Source organism: Amblyomma maculatum, chromosome 11, assembly GCF_055883805.1.
Source record: "Amblyomma maculatum isolate TAMU_Amacu chromosome 11, ASM5588380v1, whole genome shotgun sequence".
Taxonomy (NCBI): domain Eukaryota; kingdom Metazoa; phylum Arthropoda; class Arachnida; order Ixodida; family Ixodidae; genus Amblyomma; species Amblyomma maculatum.
The window spans coordinates 75,199,467-75,224,094 of NC_139354.1; the positions used below are offsets into that span (position 1 = coordinate 75,199,467).

General features: G+C 43.0%; 1 protein-coding gene across 4 annotated transcripts in view; it reads left to right on the forward strand.

Moving 5' to 3' along the window:
• LOC146174189 (receptor-type tyrosine-protein phosphatase H-like) overlaps positions 1-21,968 on the forward strand; it is a 165,925-nt gene extending 143,957 nt beyond the window's left edge. For 3 of the 4 annotated variants that reach the window (XM_084584375.1, XM_084584376.1, XM_084584374.1), the window contains exons 27-30: positions 3,073-3,239; positions 15,286-15,421; positions 18,144-18,213; positions 20,282-21,968. In XM_084584375.1, coding sequence (XP_084440501.1) covers positions 3,073-3,239; positions 15,286-15,421; positions 18,144-18,213; positions 20,282-20,334 — 426 coding nt within the window. In that variant the 3' untranslated portion in view covers positions 20,335-21,968. Of the gene's footprint in view, positions 1-3,072; positions 3,240-10,355; positions 10,445-15,285; positions 15,422-18,143; positions 18,214-20,281 lie in introns of those variants that run through there. The other variant, XM_084584377.1, reaches the window with a different exon arrangement.
• Positions 21,969-24,628: the final 2,660 nt, after the last annotated feature.

Below are 24,628 nucleotides of genomic sequence, written 5' to 3' on the forward strand. Positions count from 1 at the left end.
ACTGGATCAACTAAAGAAAGTAATAGTTTTTACACTTATGTGTACGCCCTGCAAGGTGGCAAATGCTATGCATGTGACTTGTTGCATGTTTTACTTTTTATAGTTGTGCTCGTTACTTGTATTTCTCAATCATTTCCTTCAGCGCATGTGCCAGCCCTGTGTTAATCTTGCTGCTTATCCAAGTTGTACTTCTAACTACTTACACTGTTCCACAGACCTCCGCAGAACTACGAGAGACGATTTGGAGGTCTTGCTGGCCATAGCCTTGTCGTGTACCACAGAGAAGAAAGTCTACTGTGAACACTGCAAAAACGCGCAGCCTTTTCTCAGCTCATAAAGCAGGATGTTGAGGTCGACAGTACTCTCTGTTAGGTTTTTTTGATTGGGAACTTTATTACGATAACAAGAAATATGCGCAAACACTGTTTGGACCGATAGCTATAAAAGCTAGTGGCCGGTCCAATATAAAAATTACTTGTAGTTCAGGCGCAGAGCGCCGAAGGCTGAAAAAGTCAGTCATAATGTTCACACAAGGATACGTTTACAAGGTACGCACCACAAAACCAAGAAGAATATAGGAGACTCTAAGGAAAATAAAAAAATGCATAATACTATGGAATACAAAATTACAAAACAATACACAGAATGCATACAGAAATGATGTGTCAATAATTCACAAGACAAGAGTATCAGGCAAAATTTAATTGGACTTTTGGACTACTTTTACCTCGATCGGCAATTTGTTTCATATTTTTGCTTCATTCAACTCTACCCAGCATTCGCCATAAACATTGCTACATTTGAAAAGGTTAAAGTTACCAATGGATGCTTGTCTTATATTATGGGAAGGTAGGGCAAAAAGGCTTCACGGAAGGGGAAAATTAGTGTTTAGTATGTTGTTCATCAAGAGCGAAATTTTATAGTGGCGCAAGGTTGGGGACCAGAGCACATTATTTGCATGAAAAAGGTTTCTAGAGGGATCATAATCAGCTCTTATCATCCTGAATGCACGCTTTTGAAGGCGAAATAGAGGAGATAAGTACCCCAGGATTCACAACAGTAACTAATATGTGAATGACAGAACGAGTAGTACAGTGAGCGTAATACATATCTCGCCTTAATGAGTGTGTGGCGTCCGAAAGCTAATTTTTTACACACGTTGTTAATTTGTTCTTTCCAATGTAAATGACAATCAAACATTACTCCTAAGTATTTGAAGGACGAGACTGGTTGTATTAACGGGCCACTTAGAGCAAGACTAAAATTTTAAGTTGTCTTGTACCTAAATTGAAAAGTAACGTACTTAGTTTTGGCGACATACAAGGTTAGGTAGTTTTCAAAAAATTAGGAAGACGAAATTTTTAGTTCCCTCATTAATGTTGTTTGAACTGCCGGAAGATATTCACCAGTATCTATTAAGGCGGCATGGCCAGCATACATTATTATTTGTGAAAAGCTAGGCGCCCGCGGGAGATCATTTATATATAAAGTCAAAACAATAATGGACCCATAACAGTGCCCTGTGGTAAACTATAAGATATATTTTTTACATCTGCTTTATTGATCCAACAATCCTGTTAAAATGAGATCGCTCACGTGAATTCCTGCGTTAAATCTATCACATGGAAGCCTGTAGTGTAGTTCTTTATTGCCAAACCATGTACAATTTAACATTGTCAGTGAACATCGACGACAAAATAAATAACACAGACTCAAAGTTCATGAAACGAAATAGCAATCTGCATTTCTCTACTCGATTTTCACCTCTAGTATAGAGCGTGATCCTTAGTCCACCACAGCTCCCCTACAATGTTGTGTTTGTGTCAATATACAACACAGTGATCATTATAGATAATATGAGAATAACCACAAAAATACAAATACCTATTTAATTAAAAAAAAATGAAGTAGTTTTCAGGTCAGGCTCCCGAAGAAGGTCATTCAGCCCGCCTCGGTGGTTCAGTGGATAAACCGCTCGACTCGTGGACCCAAGGATGCGGGATCGAATCCCGGCCGCCGCAGCCGCTTTTCGACAGAGGCGAAAAGCAAGGCACCTGTGTTCGGTGTGATGTTAGAGCACGTTGAGGAACACCAGTTGGTCGAAATTTCCGGAGTCTTCTAGTACGGCATTTCTTATAGCTCTAGTGGCTTTGGGACGTTAAGTCCTATAAAAGGAACAAGCTAAAAAAGCTCAATGTGGCAGTGAGACTGACTGACACGCTCACAGGTGCAGTATATTCAGATACGCGAAAAAGATCCGCAAAAGAGCCGAATAAAACGGGCGATGGATGCAGCCGTTATCCACCGGCCTTTAATTTCTTGGGCGAAGCCACCAGCGCCTGATTCTTACTCATCTACACGTTCCTCTATGTCTCCTACAAAGCGTCCTTTAAAGGCAGGCGTCCTTTAAAGGCAGCAAACGCATTATTGCACTCGATTACAAAACAACTTTCTTTAAGGCGAAAGCCTTTACTGGCTCATGCTGTCGTGGAGAAAATGTCTTCCGATTTTGCAGCGACTCTGATTGGTCGAGGAGGAATGGCGTCATAGAGGTCTCGACCAATCACAGAGCACCACCACAGTATTAACGAATGCGTGCCTTAAATGAGTATATGTCAAGCAATGATCAAGTACTAATTAATGAATAATTGATTTGTTTTGTCGCACCAACGCTCGGTGATTGTCGTAAAGAAAACAAGCGTATGTCGAAAGGCGCGTACTAACAAAGAAGACGTCAGATAAGGAAGACGACGCATGAGACTGGCTTGCTAGTTGAACGTTCGACCGTAACACCAACCTAAGATTGAATGTACCGTTACATTTGTCGGAGGTGCTGGATAAATAATTAAGGAATTTTTGACTAAATAAGTAATTCTATATTTGAATAATTAGTGGTTTAAAAATAGGTAATTTATCAATTATCTATTAAATGATAAGCCAATCATTTAATGAATGATTGATTACTAATTAGTTCTAGTTGCGTAGCGGAATGCGGCGCTCAGGCTTTCGCCTTACATTACTTTAGTCGCTAAAGTCCGTCGTAATTGTTTTTCTTTTTGGGCCTTTCCGTAGTCTGACGATTCCAGCAAATGGCGGAACGTACGCCACATCTTCTTCACTGCTTGGAAAGACCACGGCGTACCGGAGAAGCCGCAGACTCTCATCCAGTTTGTCCGTACCTGTCAAGGCATGTTCGGACGGCGCGGAGGAGCGCAACCGCCCATACTTGTTCACTGCAGGTTAGTACGTCTGCTTCGTGAGCTCAAGGCGTCATCCTGAAAAAAGAAAGCCTTAGGAATGAAAAAAAAATAAGAGCTGTGTCTATAATCTCAGAATGTGCCATCTTTAGAAAAGAGTGCAAAAGCAGATCACTGTAATTTCTACTCCGTGCGTCGAGTAATAAAACTTCAATTTACAATGTCTAGAACGCTACCGTTAAATTCAAATTATTGATTCTATATAACATTTTTTCACAAATACTGTTGAAACAAAAATATATTTATGGGGGAATTACGCGCGCAGTTTTTTTCTTTGTCTTCACTTTTACGGCGTCTCACGGCTGCAAAGTATTATTTTCCAACATCCTTAGCAGATTTGATCTCACTTTCGAGAAGGTTACGAGTCTCCCTTCATATAAGTGCTATCAACATTGGGAAACACTTTTTAACACCTTGCACTAATGCAGTAAATACCTCAATACAGCTGCAGCCATGTGCCCCTCCCCGTTGACGTCTGCAATGCGTCGTGCGAATGTGATTATGTTTAACTTGGGCATATCATATGCGCTTCACAAATATTTAATTTTGCATGTGTACGATGCACGCGATCCGTAGCATCGTGTTTGTGCATTCTCGACGCGCACCACTCCCAAATTCTAATGTTTTGGGGACAGAACTGCTAGTTGTAACTTTTATGTGTGGCTTAGTGCGCAGGCGTTGCTTTTAAATAGTACATGGGCTATCACCGGCGTGCCTGAATATTCGATCGTACGCGAATGCGAACCGTGGAAGCCTTACTGAAGTATTGAGATTACTTGGTTCTAGGATGATCGTGTTAGTTGTGCGTGGGGTGGCGCTTTACATACTTTATTATACGACTATCCCGCACCATCTCAGCAGTATTTTGTTCCCACTCACTATGCACTTCTTGTCAATTTATATGGGATGACCGCTGTTCGGATTCATTTCAAGAATATAGCAGATGCCGCAGGCCACCCAAAGGTTTTCCTTCGTTTTTTCTTCTCCTGCAATAGTGTCAAAAATGTCTCAGAATGATGAAGTTGTCTGGCGGCGTCTCTCACTTTTGAACCGGTGTCCTCAGACGCGGCCTAGTTAGTCATACCTGCGACCGATTGGTCGAAACGTGGCTCGGTAGTTTGCAAATTTCTAAGATTTAAATAAATAAATAAATAAAGAACGTGCTTGTGGGCCAAAAGCTGGTCTGGACGCCGTGGCGGCCCAAAATTCACCGCGTTCTTGGCGGGAGTAGTAGACAGTCAAACGGTCCGATGATCCCCGTTGCGGCATCTACAAATGCCTATTGCCTAATCAGCCTTTCGCGCTTGAAACAGTTGAGATTTTCTATAAAATAGTAGCTGTGTACATGCGGCAAGGAGAAAAAGGCTCATCCTTAACTGCACACTTTTGCGAGCATAAAGCTAGCAAAGGTTTTACGTCGAGTTGTCGGACACCGAAAATGCCTGCCCAGCTTTCGCGGAACCTCTAGCCGTCCTTTTATTTCTGTATTCCATCATGATAGCTCAGGAAAATATACGCTTAATAACTGAATTCAATAATGCAATATTATTTTGTTGAATGCATATTTGTGTCCACATATGGCCTTTAGCTTGATTGGGCTGGTTGAATATACTTTGTCCTGACACATATTGTCTGGTTGTCGTCCCAAGTTGCTGCGGTCAGTTATCTTGCTCGCCAATGGATGTTTGCCCGGTCGCTTTACAATGACGATCTCTATACTAGTGGGAATAGAACTAGCTTTCTGTGTGAAAACGGCTGCGTGAAACCCGTTTAAATATAGTCATGTAAGAGCGTGAGCTGCATTGCTGAGAGTTCAACTTCGGATTTCGCGTCACTGGGTCCGAATGACCTTTGACCTCACTAAATGTATACTGTCCAATGAAACGAAAAGCGAGACAAGTAGATTGCCTTCCTTTTCTTAGAAACTTAAGGAAATTTAAGAAACTGCGAATTCAGAGGCGGTGTGACCTTGACTTAGTTAAATGTTGATGTTCATCGAAAATTGAGGAATATAACGCGATTTCTGTATTTTAAAATATATATGTATATATATATAAAGCAATTTTTGAAATTGTTTTTATATAATGCACTGAATTGAAGTCTTTGCCAAGGCCAATTGTAGTTAAAATTGAAGACCAACGACTGAAACAATTTATTGACGTTTCGGCTGTGGAAGAGCTTTCGTCATAATGTCCATTCTGACGAATAGACACTGTAACATTCTGGACATTATAGACATAATGGACATAACATAATGGGCATTCTGACGAAGGCTGTTTAACAGCCGAAATGTCAGTGAACTGTTTCACACGTTGGTGTATATATATATATATATATATATATATATATATATATATATATATATATATATATATATATATATATATATATGCACGTATCCTGTGTACCCTCACCACTCTATAATGTATATTTGTAGCCTGAGGGTATCGTAGATAAATAAATAAATAACATATCCTAAATTCACGGAATAAAAAAAAAAGCCTGCGTTAACTCGCATCTACTCTCAAAGCGAAGACTGAGCGTCTAATTCAAATCGTCCTACCCTCTACAACTGTGATAAACCTTGCAAAACGATGTTTAACAGAACTTTCGCCCGTTTAACTCGGTTGAGTTAAACGGGTGAAGCCATTTCTTTACTGCGAAGCTCTTGGCAGGCACAGGAAACAAAATCCCCTGCTTGAAACAACAAGACCGAGCCACGTACCGTACGTTTTTGCACTCCCTGGAAAAGCAGGCGCGGCCGTGTAAGTTCGCCGACCGCTAACTCTTGCACACGCAACACAGGGCTGTTGAAACTTAGGCCAGTGCTTGTGGCACGATTTAAATATTGACGCAGAGACTCCCGCGGTTCGGGGGTAAAAACATGCGTCCCTGTGCAGATCTCGGCGGAGATGTATCCGCCCATACAATGGGATTTTGCTTTTTTTATTGCCCTGTGGACACCGATCAATCCAGCAAGGACATTGCGGGTGGGAGGTAATTTTTCATGCGTGTATATATTTCATGCGTCGGACCACAGTGTTGTTAAACCTGCGAAGCACGTATGCGACGACGACATACTTTAGCCTGAATTTCTGATAGCGATTGTGAAGGAGTCGCCAGCGGGGCCTAGACGAAACTAGTTCCAATATGGAGAACAATGGCTGTTCGATAAAATTTTGCACCTAGAGCTAGGCACCAGCTGCAGAATCATACTAAAAAGGAATATGCCATGTCCTTTCCTGTATGCACTACTTTATTGGGGCGGCCAAGTATGTGCTGCTTTTCTTTATCCGACATGTCGTTTAAGATACAGGACGTTGAGTCCATCTGTCGAATGATGAAAATCGCTGGTCGGTTCCAGCGCACTTTGTTCAAGGACATACACGTGTGGCGACGTTTTGTTTTCACATATTTTAGATGCGACTCACTGGAAGTCTCTAGAAAAGTTCTTGTTGCAGTGGTTTTTATTACTTTCCTTACTCGGAGGAAGCTTAATGTAAATTTCACGTGAACGTTTAGAGAATCTTTGCAATTTGTTGAGTGCTGCATAAATTAACGGCAGTGATTTTCTCTGCTTGGCTTGCTTTGTAGACTTCTCATGTTTTAAATCGATGTAGTTGCTGTTATTTGTAGGCAGCGGTTGGGTTTGTGCTAAAAGAACGTTACGGTTCATTTTCTAAGGAAGCTTGCGGATATATTTTTGTGGGACATTCTTCACTTTTGCCTCGGACACTTTGTGCTGGTTAGTTTTAGTGCGGTTTGTGCCAGCAGAGTCCTTTTCGTGTTTGTGGGATGCCAAGCCTTGAATGGAATTGAGTTTCGTAGATTGCATGTCAGTATGAACACATGGTCGCTACAATATAATTTTAAGTACGATGACCCCCACCACAGTCGCTCAGTGGGCGACCATTTCAGGTATGTATATTTCGAAAAGTTTAAAGCCGAAAGGTGTGATGCAAACCAATATCCTGGCAATAGTTTAATGTCAGGCGCTCGACAAACGAATCAATCTGCACGAGGGGTGACGGGTTCAATGTGCCCATCAGATCGATCTCAATATGTTTCCGTTTATCGCATTCCATTTGTTCTGAGCTGTAAAATTGCTGAAGGTTCGGATGTAAAACTGTCTAGATATTTTGTTCCTGCTTGTTCTCATGGTGAGGCAGTGAAATACAGAAATGTAAAACGTAGATATGAAATATGTAGCCCGGATGCGCATGAACCATACGGACATTCATATGTCCGATGTCAATACCGCGAGTATAACTTTATGCAAGGAAATAAATTGAATGCGGATAAAAGAAGTCGGCTTCAGAAAAGCTACTGTGCAGGAGTAAATGAAAGCTGCAGAATTAGTGGAATATATAAAGATACCAATGAAGGCGAACAACGCAGAACCTAGGTCTACAGTGCATGAAGCGTTCTCAGTCTCTTACCCCAAAACACAAGGGCCGTTATCTCCTAGCCTGGAAATCCGCACATATTCCAAAGTGCGAACCCACGGGTTCGATGGAATGCACGCCGGTGAATAGCGCCAGTAAATATCCGCCGTGTTATTTCCTGGCGATGTCCGGACTCCCAGAGCGCCTCTCTTACGTCAGAGGGGGTCTCGCAAATACTAGAGGTACATCGTTGTGGTTAGCGCTCAGCAGAAAATCCGGCGTTGTCCCGTCGGATGCCGTGTCACAAAACCGCCGATTGGTCGGAAATGCCATGACACCACAGATACATTTGTGCGGGTATTTCAAACACACAAAAACAATATCGCATGGAAATTTACCTAGCGCGTGCATTGAAAGCGGTTCAAACATTACGTAATAGAATTTTTCGCGGTGCATCATAAACATTTGAATTATAAAACTAAATTTGTTTTGTCTGACGAAAAACTGCGATTAAATACAACTTTTAGGCCGGATTCGGACCTACGACCAATCGTGCCATGCAGCGCAATTACGCCCTGCAAAAAAGCGGGAGTGATATTTGTGTCACTTTACCTTTCGCGCAAAGCAGTATCTTAGGACTGTATAAGGAAACAAGTCTTCGCTATCGCATCACACCGATAAGGCTCCGCTTATCTGTATTCTAGATTTTTATGACAAGCATCTATTAATAAATGAACGCTTAGGGATATATCCAGATGTATGTCGGGCATTACGCTGTCTTCCGCTCCTAAGGCTTCCGCATAAAGTCCAGTCGTGTTCCATATTAGGTGTACTGCTATGCGTCTTTACTAATGCTAGAAACATTTATCAACGGCGTCTGGTTCGGCAGCTAATAACGCCTCCCGCGTAGAGTTCAGCCTACTAAATACCCGTTGAACTTTATCTTCATCTCATTGATTTCCTGCACCTCTCGGAATTGACTGGTGTATTTCATAGACTATTTTTGCAGCTAGAAGGAGGAGTCGATCCTGATAATCAACGTGTGCATGCCGAATCGTAGCAAGTTCCTCAGCTCTCTCATACTGCAATTTTAATATATGCATTAAGTTCCAAGCTGCTTGTTTTTGTTGTGAAACGGATGGCACTAGCTCCTCAAGGTTAAGTAAACTTGGTATTAGTTGCTGCTGTGATAGCTTCGAGTGTGTCGGTACACACTGAGTGTAGAGTCTCGGGTACATCGTTTTACGCCTCTATGACGTAGTAGAAATAGGAAATTGGTTATATATCTATTAGGACACTGTTCGCTCGCTTGCGCAACTCTCCCCCCCCCCCCCCCCCCAATCTGTAGAGAAACATGCATATCGCTTCTACAGCCAGCGAGACAACGCCCCGAAAAGTGATCCGTAGTGTGTAGTATTCGTACGTTACCTGCGCATTCTTGGCTATATGTTTCACTGGTGTTCAAATCATAGTGTCGTACAATGAAGACTAGTATGTAAAATATCAAAAGGTACCACATGATGTTACTGTGAACAAAGAACAAAGTAGCGATATCAGAGCACCTAAGTGAATGAATGATCTACTTGGACTTGCAGGCGCTAGAAATTGATGCCCGTTATCTGAGCATGTCAGCATTTACAGTGCTGTCATTGTGATGCATGATGACAGCTCTGAATCAACTATCAGTGCAATTATGTGACAGGAATAGTTCTTATCAAATGACAAGGGTTCTCGCAACTGGGACTCTTATAATAAAATAAGCGAACTATCTCCTTAATGCCATTGCCATGCTCGCACGATCACTGTGCAAAACGAAGGAAGCAATTGACTAGCGCGGTTATTGATTCAGGTTAATATCTGTGAAATGCGCAAAGAAGGTAAAACATATGCCTGACAAGCTTAAGTAATTTGTCTCGTATTTGTTGACTATGTGGAAAAAAAAGCGTTTTTTTTTTCGCTTAAGAGAGTTCTTATCCTTTAAAGTACGTTAAGTCTTGCTGGTGAGCAGCATTTACCTACCTAATTTTCCTTCAGCTAATTCCTCTTAAATAAGATCTTCATTTCTATCACAATATTGGACGCTTGAAGGGAGTGCATAGATTTTGTATGGGGTACTGGGACTTGTCTGCTTTATTCTGTTACTGCATAGTCACAATCAGTTCAGTTCAGGCGTTCAGTAGTGTCCAACTCTTTTTGACCCTATGGATCATATCACGCCACGCTTTCCAGTCTCTCAATATCTTCTTAACATCCCATGACTTCTTCTGCTGCGCCTCGAGGATGCCATCTAACCATCGCGTTCGCTGCCTGCCCCTTCTCCAGTAACCCTCCACCTTTCCTAACATCAAAGCTTTCTCCAGCGACTCCTCTCTTCTCATCAGATGGCCAAAGTAGCTGAGCTTTACTTTAGAATTTGACCCTTCAATGAACGGTCCGGATTGATAGTCGACAATATCGACTGATTTCATCTTCTGGCTATCCAAGGAACTCTCAGCAGTCTCCGCCGCACCACAAATCAAACGCGTTAATTTTTTGGCGGTCAGCCTTCTTCACAGTCGATCTCTCGCATCCATACATCACAACTGGAAAGGCCATATCACGAGTTACACAGATCTTGGTTGGCAGTCTGATGTCTCTGCTCTTTATTAGGCGGTCAAGACTAGCCATGGTTCTCTTTCCCACAAGCAGGCGTCTCCTAATTTCATGGTTGCAGTCACCTCCCGGGAAAATCTTGGAGCACAAGAAGAGAAAATCTGTTACCACTTCCACTTCTTATCCCTTGATGCTCCAGGACTTAACAGGGTAAGACGACATGATCTTTGTCTTTTTAATGTTCAGTTTAAGCACAAACTTCTCACTCTCTTCTTGTACGCGCACCAGACGTCTCCTGAGTTCCCCTTCACTTTCTGCCATTAAAGTGGTATAATCCGCATATCTAAGGTTCTTGATACGTTTTCCAGCAATCTTCACACCAGCTGAAGACTCGTCCAGACCGGCCTTCCTCATGATGCACTCAGCATATAGGTTAAATAGGCAGGGCGACAGTATGTGCCTTGTCTTACTCCTTTCTCAATCGGGAATCAATCAGTAAGAGCACGCATGCTCACTTCTGACTGTGGTATCTTGTCCTTCATATAGGTTCCTGAGGAGACAGATGTGGTGAATTGGAACTCCCCTCTCTTGGAGAGCTTGCCACAATCTGTTGTGATCTTCGCAGTCAAACGCTTTCGCATAGTAAATGAAGCAAAAGTAGATGGGTTTCTGGAACACTTGCTGTTTCTATGATCCAGCGGTCTGTAGTTCTTCCCTAGCGAATCCCAGCTTGCACGTCCGGAAGCTCACGATCCACATACTGCTTCAGCCTACCTTGGAGGGTTTTCAACATCACCTTGCTAGCATGCGAAATGAGCGCGATCATGCGGTAGGTGGAACAATTTTTGGCACTGCCTTTCTTCAGAACGGAGATGTAAACTGACCTCCTCCAATTCTATGGCCACTGCAGGGTTGTCCAAAGTTGCTGACATAAGGTGTACAGAACGTTACCAGAGTCATCATTAAGGTTTTGAAGCAACTCAGCCGGAATGGCATCAATTCCGCTAGCTTTGTTCTTAGGAAGTCTGGCTAAGGCCCGTTCAACTTTACTCTTCAGGATGCCCGGCTCGAGATCAGTGATCACAACCGTATTATGTTGGGTTTGCACATCCGGGTCCTTCTTGTACAGTTCTTCTTTGTATTCTCACTGCCTCTTCTTTATCCCTGACGCTTCAGTGAGGTCCTTGCTTTGTATGTCCTTTATCACGCCCAGCCTAGCAGAGAAACTTCCTTTGATATCTTTGATTGTCTTTTCCAGAGCTCTTGTGTTCCTCAATTGGCTGTTGTCCACAACTGTTTGGCACTGTATGTTCAGGAAGGCATTCTTATCTCTCCTCGCTATACTCTGAAAATCCCAATTGCGAACCTTGTATCTTTCTCTTTTTCCCATAACGTTTGCCGTCCTCCTTTCCTCAGCTTTTTGCAAAGCCTCTTCAGACAACCAGTTTGCTTTCTTGCATTCCTTTTCCTTTGGAACTGCCTTAGTAGCAACTTGTAACACGAACATCAGTCCACATCTATTCAGGCTCTCGTTCTTCGAAATCTAATTCTTGAAATCGATTTCTCACTTCCACAGCATATCCTGTTAGAATTTGATCCAGATCAAACCTGAATGGCCTTTTAGTTTTGTGCGTTTTCCTCAATCGAAGCTTAAATTTGGAAACAATAAGCTGATGATCAGTGCCACATTTGGCCCCAGGCCTTGTTTTTACTGCTTGTATAGCGCTTCTTCATCTCTGCCGTCAAAGAATATAATCAATCTGACTCCTGTACAGAACGTCCGGTGAAGTCCATGTGTGCAGGCGCTTCTTGTGCTGTTGAAAATGAGTATTCGCTATGACCAGGTTGTTTTTTTGACCAAACTCTACTAGCCTCTGCCCAGCTTCATTTGACGCACCAAGACCGAACTTGCCTGTAATTCCGGCTACTTCCTCCCTTCCCACCTTAGCATTCCAGTCTCTTATGAGAAAAAGGATGTCTGATGATGGAGTGCAGTCTAAAAGGCATTGCAGGTCAACATAAAATCTCTCAACGTCAGCTTCTTCAGCAGTAGTGGTTGGTGCATAGTCTTGAATAACTGTTATGTTGAAGGGGTGACCTTGGATCCGAAGTGAAAGCATTCGGTCGTTTGTGGGGTTCTACCCTAGCACTCCTTTGCCCATTCTTTTGTTTACTATGAGAGCGACCCCATAACAGTGACGATAGAGTAGATGTAAAAGCAACACGCATTGTTCACCGCTGTCATCCCTCTGAGCATGTCTAATACCGTCTTCAACTTCAGGTTTTGCACCAACATGGCGTCATCAAAGTAATTTCTTCCCGTTTTTTGGCATCTCACGAGGAATTAATTTCTAATTTCTCTATCGCCTGAAGTTGCAGACTAAATTTATATACTGTTAATAGGTATTTATTCGCCTCGCAGTGTGCAGCTAATTGTTTTTCAGCGGTTGTGCAACTGGTGGTATGTAGTTGTATTTCCATGTCCGTCAGAAACTTTGACGTCACTCGCCCCTCATATCACATACCACTGAAACATTGCACACAACCCTCTCTCTTGCCTTTTAAACGTAAGCAAGCTCAAATATGTTAAAGTCGTAAATAAACGCGCTGAGTGGTGTTTGCACACAGATCCTCTTTTCCAAAGCCTTTTCGCTCATCTCCAGCTGATTTTATTAATTAATTTTCGGAAGACACAGGGAGCAGGGTTCAAGGGTTAGCCTGATTTAGTTGTGAGGAAAAGTACATAGGCATAAATTGACAAGCGATAACGAAATGTTAATTACGCACTGGCTGCCATGACTCCAGCAGTCTAGTGCCGGTACTATACTATGAGAGCCTGAGGTTCTCAACAGGCAAGTAAAACCTCATTGACTAAATTGTCCTAATGGTCACGAAACTCGCACGTAAGTTTGGTTAGGTTAAATGTAGACTGTAGGGCACGACCGTAGATCGAGGAACTGCGAGCGCAAACGTGCTCCGGCGGCGAGTGGCACAGCTGTTGCAGAGAACATCCTTCAGTGCCTGTAGTGTTGTTTAATCTCTTAAGTGCTTTAACATTAGATTTTGTTCAACTGCAGTACATTTGACAGCTACCGACAGGGCATTTTTACGGAAGCTTTAATTCATGTGTAAGCGTCTGCCACTTATAGCTGACGTACACGACAGAACGGCGCTCTCGCTGTCTCTATGCGCGGCAGTATGGCTTGCATCCCAAGGCAGCTGGCTGCATTCGAATTTACATGCGATGAATGAGCAGCACATAATGATTTCACACTTAATCTTTTAGGCTTGTACAATCTTAGTTTACTTGTGCACATGTTTACAATATTCGCAGTAGGGCGCAACTTTCTATAATTACACTGCGATGGCACGGCGCTGCTATCTCCCCCTATGTGTCTATTCTGATATAAGAACATATTCTTGAATTGCGATGTATTTAACTACGCAACGCTGCACTGAACACCAGTATTGTCCCCTTTCTTGCACGGTAATTTTCCTGCAACTTGTATCTGCGTTCCGCTGTTAGCGCTGGAAATGTAAAACTTTGTCTTGTACAGAATTAGCAGTTAGTTTCCAAATTCCGCGAAAAATAAAGAAACAAGCCTTAGCGATCATAGCAGATATTAAAAGGGAGTTTACGTAGCGTAATATAAGAGATTCGTTAACTGCTGTAACAGCTATTGTGTGTCAAACAGGTTCGTACCAGCATGGAAATAAAAACAACGGAAACTCGTAATGTATTTGATGCATTAGGAGGATAGCTGTACTAACACTCTCTAGCTTGTCTACCTTCTCTTTCTACTACAAGTGTATTTTTCGTGTGCAGTGCCTGGGGCGTGGGTTAAGGCTGGGTAAAGATTTTACAGTGCGGCAGGATTTGTGTAATTTCGTTCAACGGCTTTCACTACAAAACGAGTCTCAAAACTCTCTCTATACTCCGCTCTTACTGGTTTTGCCTGAGAGGCGGACGGGACGATGAGAAGGAAAGGAGCATTGACGGCGTTAAAATACTGCTTCATAATGATGCTGCCAAGTAATCTCGCCTTTGTTGCGTGAGTATTTCTGAGCCTCTTGAAAAACAATACAAAGCTGTCATGTCGACACGTATACTTCTTCCTGCAATTCAAGCTAGAACGCAGTGACTCTAAAGAGCGATTTGTATTGATACTACATCTTGCAATCAATATGCTGCTTCAATAGCGCCTCCTATGGTCCGATAACTCACGCATTACCTACTCGAAGCGTCTGATGTTGACCAAGTGTCGGATGCGACACAGCGTCGTTTTACTTGACGGCCGAGAACGAGGTTTAGTCTCGGTTTCTTAACGTAGAAGGCCCTTTTGAATACTTGAAGTGGGACCTGAGGCATCTGACGTCACCCTTGGCAACACTTCCCCGTTCATCAGGTCGTGTCGAACAATATTATTGCGGTTGAAAAGTTTCATACAAACATGCACATCGGTGTATAAATGAAAAGCCACAGGCTTTTTGGGGCATTGCATGACACCACTTTTCTCGCATTTCGGCATCGTATGGGAAGAGAAGTTCTAAAGGGCCTTCGTCATGCCTCAAGAAGTCGTAGAAGGGGAAGATTCCTCATCAAGGTGAAGAAATGTATTGCTCAAAACACTCTTATTTACATACTTTCACCCTGGGCACGATTAAATATGCTATAAAAACGACGCAGCACTCAAGTTTGTTTGTTTGCCCAATTAAACGACCTCATGCACCACCTCTCGACAAAACATGCTCCTTAATGAACACTAGCGTCTGAATACGGCCACTAATTCTGGCTGAGTACTAAGCTGTTCATTGGAGGTACGCACTTTACCGACGAGAAAGCGCTATTGAAGGACTGTGGTGAAATGCAAGCCTGAGAGGCGGTCTCAGAACGTTCAGGCTCATTAGGTTTAACTCGCTTGAGCTTGGCTCCTTCTTCCAGTGGAAATTTCCTGCTTGCTGCTTTTCGACCGGTTTTAAAAAAGTTGTGCTTTCTGAAACTCATTATAACAATGGTAATTTACAAGCAATGCATCTCCCCTTGACTACAGCGCCGGAGTAGGCAGGACTGGCACATTCATCGCCCTGGACATGTGCCTGCAGAAACTCGAGCTCGAAGACGACATTGACATATTTCACTTGATACTGGACCTGCGAGAATGCCGGCGCTGCATGGTTCAGAACGAGGTGAGTGATTTCATCTCTTCCTCGGCGGTGCATGATTCCTGTTTCGCACCTTGTAGTTGAACAAATGGAATCAACTTTCGATTTAGTGGGCCCATTATATCTGATTCCCTGCCGACATGGAGTGGCAGGAGCTTCCTGACAACAATGCCTTACTGCCACTCACTATATAGTTTTTAGGTTTGGAGATAAGAGGCCTAATGAAAGGAAAGAAGGGATACACGCTGCAACTGAATTCTGCGCACTCATTAGAAAACTGGGACTAAATTGTTTACGCTAGTTGATAACAGTTGAATGTAAGTGCAGCTCTTTCAGCCTGGGGGGTAAAACGAACAAGCATATTTTTATATCCTCAGGTATGGGGTGACCATTTCAAGTATTTATCATTGTTTTATGTAAACATGTGGTTTAGGTCTTACTCTAGAAAGCATGGATGATAAAACTGCAAATAGTGCGCTATGACCATGCGAAAATGGTCGGGAAAATATTTTCGCCAGTCCACTAGCAACAACTCTAACGTTTGTCACACTGGCTTCCTTGCTTAGTTGTCGTGCTGCAATGTGCTGCTTTCACAATGTTCGGAAGAGTCCGAGTAGAGGCTTTGAATGCAAGCGCGCACACGAGAGCCACAACACCAGCAACCAAAATGACATGCGCAACGTTTAGGGCACATTGTATTGGGTGTGAAAGTATTTGATTTTATATTACAAAAATTGTATTGGTCTGGTATGATGCAATGCTTGGTACCATCAGTTCCCAGTGTTTCGTGCATACGCTGAGAGGAATCGAAGGCTAAACTTGCAAAGTTGAGACCATGTTTGTACGAGGAAGCAGTCCGAACCATCGAGCGAATACTTTAGGCGCAGAGCTCAACTTCAGGGAACACTTACTCGGATTACTGTAATCAAAGCGTGTTATTCAACACTTTCTAGACGTTCAGACTGGTTTCTCCTGGGATAATTTGTACGCAGTGCTTCCTCTTGGTGCACAGCGTTGGCGTAGAGGTAGAACATCCGCCTCGCATTCAAGCGGACCGTGGTTCGAATGCCGGCGCTGCGCAATTCCCCACCGGAATAAACAAAAAAGATTCCGCCTCATAAGCACGTTTTGGGTTTGACCTGATGCCGGTGAACCATCTCCAGCAACGCAAGATGATGATGATGATGCTTCCTCTTGGTAGTCGACTTATACATGTTGTATGTGGCAACACGCCTAATTTCGGCTTATACAACAAAAAGGCATGAAAACGTAAAACGTGATACTTATGAAAATTTTCAGGAAAATATTACATTCACCAATACGACATTATTCAGCTACAGAACATGTCTTGTATTGCAACCTGTATGCATAGCGGTAAAGTGGTCGCTTGAGAGCGCACGATAAATGAGCAGGAGAGAGAGATCGTGTCAGTTTAAATCCTGAACCCTGAATCGAACATCCTGAATCGACTTAGGCAATGAGGGACACCCTTGTGTAGGTCTCCGGAAATTTAGATTACCTGGGTTCTGGAAGGTGGGCATGTACTGTTGCAACACTCATGTCATACAGTACACGGGCTCCTTCCTTTTAGTGTTCCTCGAAAAAAGAATGTAGCTGCTGGGCTTCGATCCCTTTCTCCTGCGTGCACAAGTCGAGAGCCGTAACCAGTGAACCACAACGGCGAGATGGGAGGGACCGATTAAAGGAGGCACATATCGACAAATTATAACTATTACAGACTTTTGGCGGGAACGCATATACATACAATGTTATCAAGCGACCAATAGAAACATAAAATCCTAGTTCCTAACTTAACCTTATTATATGTTTCTAAGCAATGTCAATACTTAGTTTTTTGTCACAAAATGAAGACAGGTTCGCTGTAATGTTCTACCTTCCCAGTTTTAAAGTAAGATACATTTCACCTGTATCCGTATTTATCTTTAATATTTACTAGATTATATATCGGTATGCAGCAGTGGGTTTGAGACGGTTGTAATTTCAAAGGTAAAATTATACCTCCCGAAAGTAAAAGCCAATTTTCCAAAATATAAACGTTGATTTCATTATTCAAAAGGCCAGCAGAGAAGCTAGAGATCAGCTTGGAAAACGCAGGCCAAAATATGCTTACCACGGTGCCGATTACGCATCGTTATTTACGAGACCTAAAGGAAAGTACTAAATGCGCACTACTGTCGTACGTGTATCGCACATTGCCACGCAATGTTTTATTGTGGACAAACGGCCGGGAGAAATTCATACAACGATTGCTGAAACGCTCTTTAGAAGGATGAAGGGGAGGTAGAAGCTTTTGTGTTGTGTTCACTACATTTCAAAAACGGATGGAAGGTTTGCTTCATGCAAGTCGCACCTTGCGCGAAAGTCACTCCTCTCTTTTTCAACACCAAGTTTGGAAATTGTGCTTTTTATTTATGTGGCAGTAATTAAATGTATTTAATTAGTCTAGCCTAAAATATTACCTCCGAGGAATAAATACACACTTAAGCCTACGTCAATAGATGCTCAACAGTCTTAATTTTGTTCTGCCTTGTGTAGGACAAAAGCTTCTTAGGGCTTGGTTTCGTAAATGTAGGTACGCAGTATGTCCATTATATAGAGCTTATATATCCTAGCTATGTGTAACGTTCTAGGAAATCTGCGTGCTTTGTCTCCGCAGTCCACTCGCATGTGTGTTGTCAATGTGAAACACTGATGTGCGATGGTTTTTGTTCATTTTTATTTCCAGAAGCAATACACTTATCTGTACCACTGTGTTGCTGCTGTCATCGATGAGATGGGCGGGAAAACAATACAGGGTATGTACAGCTAAAAATCAACATCTTATCGCCCTATCGTTTTTTAAAAGAGTTGGCTTTCATTAGAGCTTTGCTATTAAGATCGGCGTGCTAGTTACCCGCATGTACATTTTCTAAGCCTGTCTCGAAGTTACATGTCTATCGCTAGCTATGTAGTTGACGCCTTCTACTGCGACGGAAACGTTTTTATTGCAACCATAAACTGCCGGGATAGGATCCCGCAATGGTCTGCGACGACGAAACCTTTTTTTTTTTTAGTTTTAGAAGCACGGAGCTCAGTACTTTTCATGACAAACAGACAAATATAAAAAAAAAATGTGTGGCGGTAAAGCTAGAAGCGCAATGCAAGTGATCCTAAATTTCCTTCGTTTTCTCAATGGAGCCTTATATTGTTTCTCTTTTTTATTCTACTTTCTCAAATTTTCATTAAAAGCGGCCATAACAGTGGTTTCACGAAGGGTACCAAGTGAAGCTACCGCCATTTACTTATTACGTGAGATCGTCTGCAAGTCTGAATTGACGCAATTGGTAAATCCTTAAAATAGAGCACACATATTAGAGACGATGGTTCACTGACCTAAACAGCGCATAAGGCAGGTATTAATGGGTAATATCGCGGGTATGGCAACTGAACGTTTTTATGGCTGATTTCTCCGCTATAATTTCCTCAGTGAAGCTTTACCTGCAACACTGTTTCCAAACAAACCTTTATTGCATGTCGGCTCGATTAAGACTAAAAAAGCGTTTTTAATAAAATAGAGCTTCGTATTAACAGTTATTAGGTCTTGTTGCTCGTGCTATGTGGCGCGAAAGCAGCCATGTCCTAAATGTAGTGATTTCAAAATAAAGTCAGTCAGTAAACGCTTTGAGTGAAACAATTGCAATCTTCATTTTGAATATAATATTCTCGGTCATACCAAATATTAGCAATAAGTTCACAAAACTTATAGCCGGAAAAACTGCAGAGTCGCATGAAAGGTATGAAAAATATTTCATAGTGTTATTGTAAAGCCAGATATTGTCTGTAGTTCTGAGTTACTTCCTAGCTGTAACTACACAAATTCTTGATATTACTGCAAAACGTTTCTTCTCACACCAGACTCACGACTAAACACCATACAGAAATACTACGGTGAAAAGAACTTGTGTGCGCCTATTCAGAGGGGATGTTTCTATACTTCGTAGTTGTAGCATCCTTCAAATTTTAAAAGGTAAAGAACAATGCATAAAATCGACCTTAGTACTTCTTCATTGCCAGCAAGCGCGGAAAATATTAATTACGTATGTTCTACAAGAACGGTCATGAGATTATTACATGTTGATAATGTGACAAGCTATGAGATGAGAATAATAAAAGCTAAAAGGCTAGAGCAAGTTTTCCAAGCCAAGCGCTTTTGTTTCTGAAACTTTGAAAAATAATATTTTGCGGAACTTTTGACAGTCTATGTAAGGGGTAATCCGCTCTTTAGAAGAAATTGACTGCAACATCAGCAGGGTCTGCCAGCCTTTTTAGTCCTCACTCTTTGTTGCCTGCTACGTTGAAAAACAAATGAGTACTTTCCAAAAAAAGATTTGTATTTAGGTTTGGTTGGGTTTGTGGGGTTTAACGTCCAAAAGCGACTCAGGCTATGTGAGACGCCGTAGTGGAGGGCTGCGGAAATTTCGACCACCTGTGTTTCTTTAACGTGCACTGACATCGCACAGCACTCGACCGCCTAGTTTTTCGCCTCCAACGAAAAGCGGCCGTCGAGGTGGGATTTGATCGCACATCCTTGGAAACAGTAGTCAAGCGCCCTAACTACTGCGCCACCCCGGTGAGGTAGACCATGGAGATACGTTTTGGCCGGCAGAAAATGTGACCGAGTGACTCTCAAACTGATCCCCACATTTTGGAAACAATAAAAGCGTAAGCGGCAATCGTGGCTTTATTTAAATGAACAATGTTGGTAAAATAAACGCTTTTTCATGTTTGCAGTACTTTAAGGTAACTTGTTTCAAAACGAAACTGACTGTACTTAGCGGTCTTGTACATTTTACATTTCTGTCTTTTTTTTTGTCGCGATTTCAGACGAGCCCATCTACGAGAACGTCAGTGTCTTGCTGTCCGGATCCACGTGCTGACAAGGAGAGAAGTGCGTTTTGCTACGCGCTGCTTGTGATAACCGTGGCGGTGTTGCTTAACTAAATGCTCAATTTTAGTAGCCGCCACGGAAAACTGTGAAAATTACTTGCAATTTTGGGTGTTGCCAGTCTTTCGACACTGTTTGGACGTCACGCAGGCCAGCGCCGGCCAGCCGCGTTTCTACATCATGCAGCAACAAAAGGAAGATGGTACCCAAAATCAGTAATTATTGTGCGCGAAACAGCTTCAATTTTCCTGATGGCCCACGTAGACTTCCATCATGCCTGTGATGGTGCTTCTATCTTGAAAAGTTTTCATCTTCCTTCAAACAAGAAACGAATATTTACTTTGTTTTCCTTCTTGCGATGACAGCGGTGTCGAAGTGCTATGAAAAACAGAGGAGCTGGATTGGCTCTCTTTCGGTCAGGCGTGCATAGTTCCATTAAAGTGGCATGAAAGCGTGCCGGTGAGCTGGAAACAAGTAATCACCTTAATGAAGTTCAGAATACAAATGAGCTGAACTTGGAGTTGTCGGCTTTCGAACCTTCCTCAAATATTTACAAGAAAGAGCAAACATTTAATTACAAGCTTCTGCTTTAGGAACCCTGATTGGACACATGCAAGAAAGCGGTAGCATGAACTTGTAGAGGGGTCGAATAATATAGCGATTCCAAAATCTATTCCATTCCCTCAACGATGACGTAAAAATATCGTATGAGGTCACTACTACGTGAACTTACTTCTGACGTCCTGTGACGTCCTGTGACGTCCTGCAACGCAACCATATTGTGCATAGATTCAAATTTTAACCGGCCAATGGTAGAGAAGGCGATGGAATGGAATAGTTTTTGTTTAGAAAAAAATCGATATGGTCATTCCACCCTAGGTTTAGAGCTACGGCAGTGAGCTTGCATTTAGACCGCACCGTTAAAAAATGGTGTTCATAGTGCAATCGCTTGATGACTTCTTTAAGTGTGGTGAAAACGATCAACTCCTTCTGCAGATTTAGAATTTCGCCCTAATCATACTTTCTAAATTTCGCTTGAGATGAATGCTGGAACTTCCTAATTATACATAACCTTGAGACAAGTTCTCATAAGATTGTTGAAGCTGTGAGACTCGTATGCTTTATCTACGAGAAAATTGTAAGGTATGACTATGTTTTGCAGTACGTGTTAATTTTTATGCTAGCCAGACCTACCTTTCTTTCTATCATATGCATGAGATCACTTGAACCCTTTCTTTATTTTATATTTCTTTGTCTAAACATTGCCATCATGAAACTTGCTTGTTTGCACATTTAACATTATTATTCTCACCGGAGTACTTTTGAAAGAACACTGTTGCGAAATTATTGTTTACTTGAAGTGCCTAAGGTGCCCAAATATTCGCTCCGCGGAGAATATTTAGGTATATGCGAAATGTGTACATATTACATTTAAAGAATCGCTCTCACGTGAGTTGCCAGAAGGCGCCCCTGCCAAATGTGACCCTGACATGCTCTTCGAATGTTCCGACACAAGAGTCCGTTTTTATCATTTTGCGACACATACATACATTCCAGTCGTGTTGATATAAAACGATGTTTTATTTGTACAAGTCTCTCTGGTATGAATAAAGAAAACGTAAAATATGTTGTGCCAGTTTGACTCATCGGTGACCTAAACATTTACGAAGTGTTTTTCGGCTTCATTTGCTTCCAGCAAAATTTATCGAAACATGTTTAACGCAGTGGTCATTGCTTACGCACGAATGTTGCAACGTTCTAAAATGTTACAAGTAATGCAAACAGTACGACTACTTGAATACACTGTTGAGTGGTGATGGTATTGAACGAACTATAATGTCGCAGAACTAAGGGCAAAGAATCGAATCACAAGATTAACAAGATCTGAAAAAAATTCCCGACAATTACATTGCGTCCTACTGCGAAATTTGAGCGCAGCTCATCAGCTGTTTCACTTTTTCGATAGGTTTAGGCAAATATTTCGAGCAAACATGAGTGTACAATTACAAACAATTTTGTTTTTTAATTCTTCACACATATTCCTTTAAGCAACACTCCACGAACAGTTTTTGACTGTCGCGAAGGAAGCTTTGTGGTCGTCCGAAGCCTTCCACTACGGCAACTCTTTCGTTTTTCAGTGGTGCTACCTTTCTCCTTTTATTTACAGCTCGGTTAAGGTGTCCCTGCAGAATTGTAACAGATACGGTGCCTTTTCCTTGATGACAACCATATTTAAACACCGCTGATGCCTGTTGTACTGCGTCTATTTCTATATATGCTCAGTGGTGCGGCTTTCGAGGAAGCGCAAATGAAAAATGCCGCACGAACGCCTGGATCGAACACCCGGTGGGGTCAGCTTCGTATGTGTGTATGTGTGTGTTTGTGTGTGTGTGTTAACAACTTTTATTTCCACCAGAATAGAAGCCCCCTACTCCCCGCACCTGGCACGCTCCTGGTGACGTCACCACCAGTCATGACATCACGGCGGATGACGTCACCAGTTAAGAGGCCGACGGCGACGTCAGCGGCGACGACGACCCGCAACATAGGAATGGGCGCCTAAGTGCTGCGCTCTAAAAGCACTATGATTTTATGTCTAGCTTTACTGGCAAGCGCAGTATTGCAAAAGATCAACACGGCAAAGCGTGAATAACTTATTTCGAGCTCTCCAGTCAACTCGTCGGAAATAACTACAAAGGCCCAGGAAATGTCGGAGATCGTGGACGTTTGCCGGTGTAGGAAAATTAGCGATGCCTTTCAGCTTGAGGCTGTCGGGGTTGATGCCCGAAGCCGAAATCTCGTTACCCAAGTAGCTGATTTTCTCTTGGAAGAACGAGCACTTTTTCAAGCGCAATGTTAGGCCAGCAGCTCGCAGTACTTCAAGTACCTGTGTCAAGTTGTCTAATCCCTCTTCAAATGAAGCTGAGGGAATCAGCAAGTCATCCATGTACGCCATGACTTTTCTGTGTCTGAGCGGTCCGAGCACCGTATTAATCATGCGCTGCAACCCGCTCGGTGCGAATGGCATGCGGGCATGCGGGTGAATTCGTAATGACCGTCTAGAGTGAGGAACGCTGTCTTCTCTCGGCTATAGGCACCTGATAATAACCGCACGCAAGGTCTAGGCTCGTGAAAAGTCGTTTGTCGTGGAGCATGTCAAGTTGGTCGTCATTTAATGGGAGCAGATACCTATCCTTCTTGGTTATTTTGTTGAGGGCTCGGAAGTCTACGCAAAGCCGTTTCTCACCGCTCTTTTTTGTTACAAGTAGGATAGGGCTCGGTAGGCAGAGTTAGAGTCCGTAACCACTCCAGCCTCTTTCAGTTCGTCGATCATAGTTCGCACAGCCTGCCTTTCCGAGTGTGCTAGGCGATGGGGGCGGTACGTTACTGGAGTGTCCGTGGTCACCTCAATCTTCATTTCAGTTGCGTGTGTACAGCCGATTTCTGATAGGCACGTCGCGAAGCAGTCGCGGTACTCGTTAATCACCGCTACGAGTGACTCCTTTTGCGTGTTAGAAATTGATGAGCCGACCGCTACATCATCTCCCGAGATTGCTTTTGTCGGCTTTCTTTCATGGCAGCTTACAAGAGTGGAGAGTTCGGAATATTCTTCTTCCATGCACAAGAATCCCCTTGCGATTTTCTGGTTTTGCGCGATGATCAGCGGAGACTCTGAGACATTCGCTACATGTAGGCATAGCTCGCACCCTTCGTTTTCCCTCAGCACACAGCTTGGTATACGTATTGGCCGCGTGGCTCATGCAGCTTTCCGTGGACGAAGATGTCACTGTGAGTAACGTTGTCACTGCCCAGTGCAACCAAGCCGACGTAATTCGGAGGTATGACAACAGCCTCCTTCGCCCACAAGTTCACTCGGCTAATTCTGAGGTATGACAACAGCCTCCTTCGCCCACAAGTTCACTCGGCGCGGTGGTGGGCTGGTACAGTTAAGTAGGCCAGAGTCCCGTCCTCATCCTCCGACTGGTCATGCTCCTTGAAAATGCGCACTGTATTTTTGCGGCGCACCACCGTTATGTGCGGCTGCTCGGTAAAGGGTTGCCCGACAAGCAGTGGGACAGCTTGTACATCGTCTCGGACAATGTGGATCTGGACGTCGGCTGTAGCCTGGTCCACCGTCAATTTCGCTTCAAAGCTGCCCATTGGCGTCGTTTTTCCAGATCCGTACCCGCTGATCGTAAAGGGACGGCTTAGAGGTTCGTATGAGAGTTTCAACTTTTCTGCTTCGCTCTCCCGCATCGTTATGCACTGGCTTCCCATGTCGACGT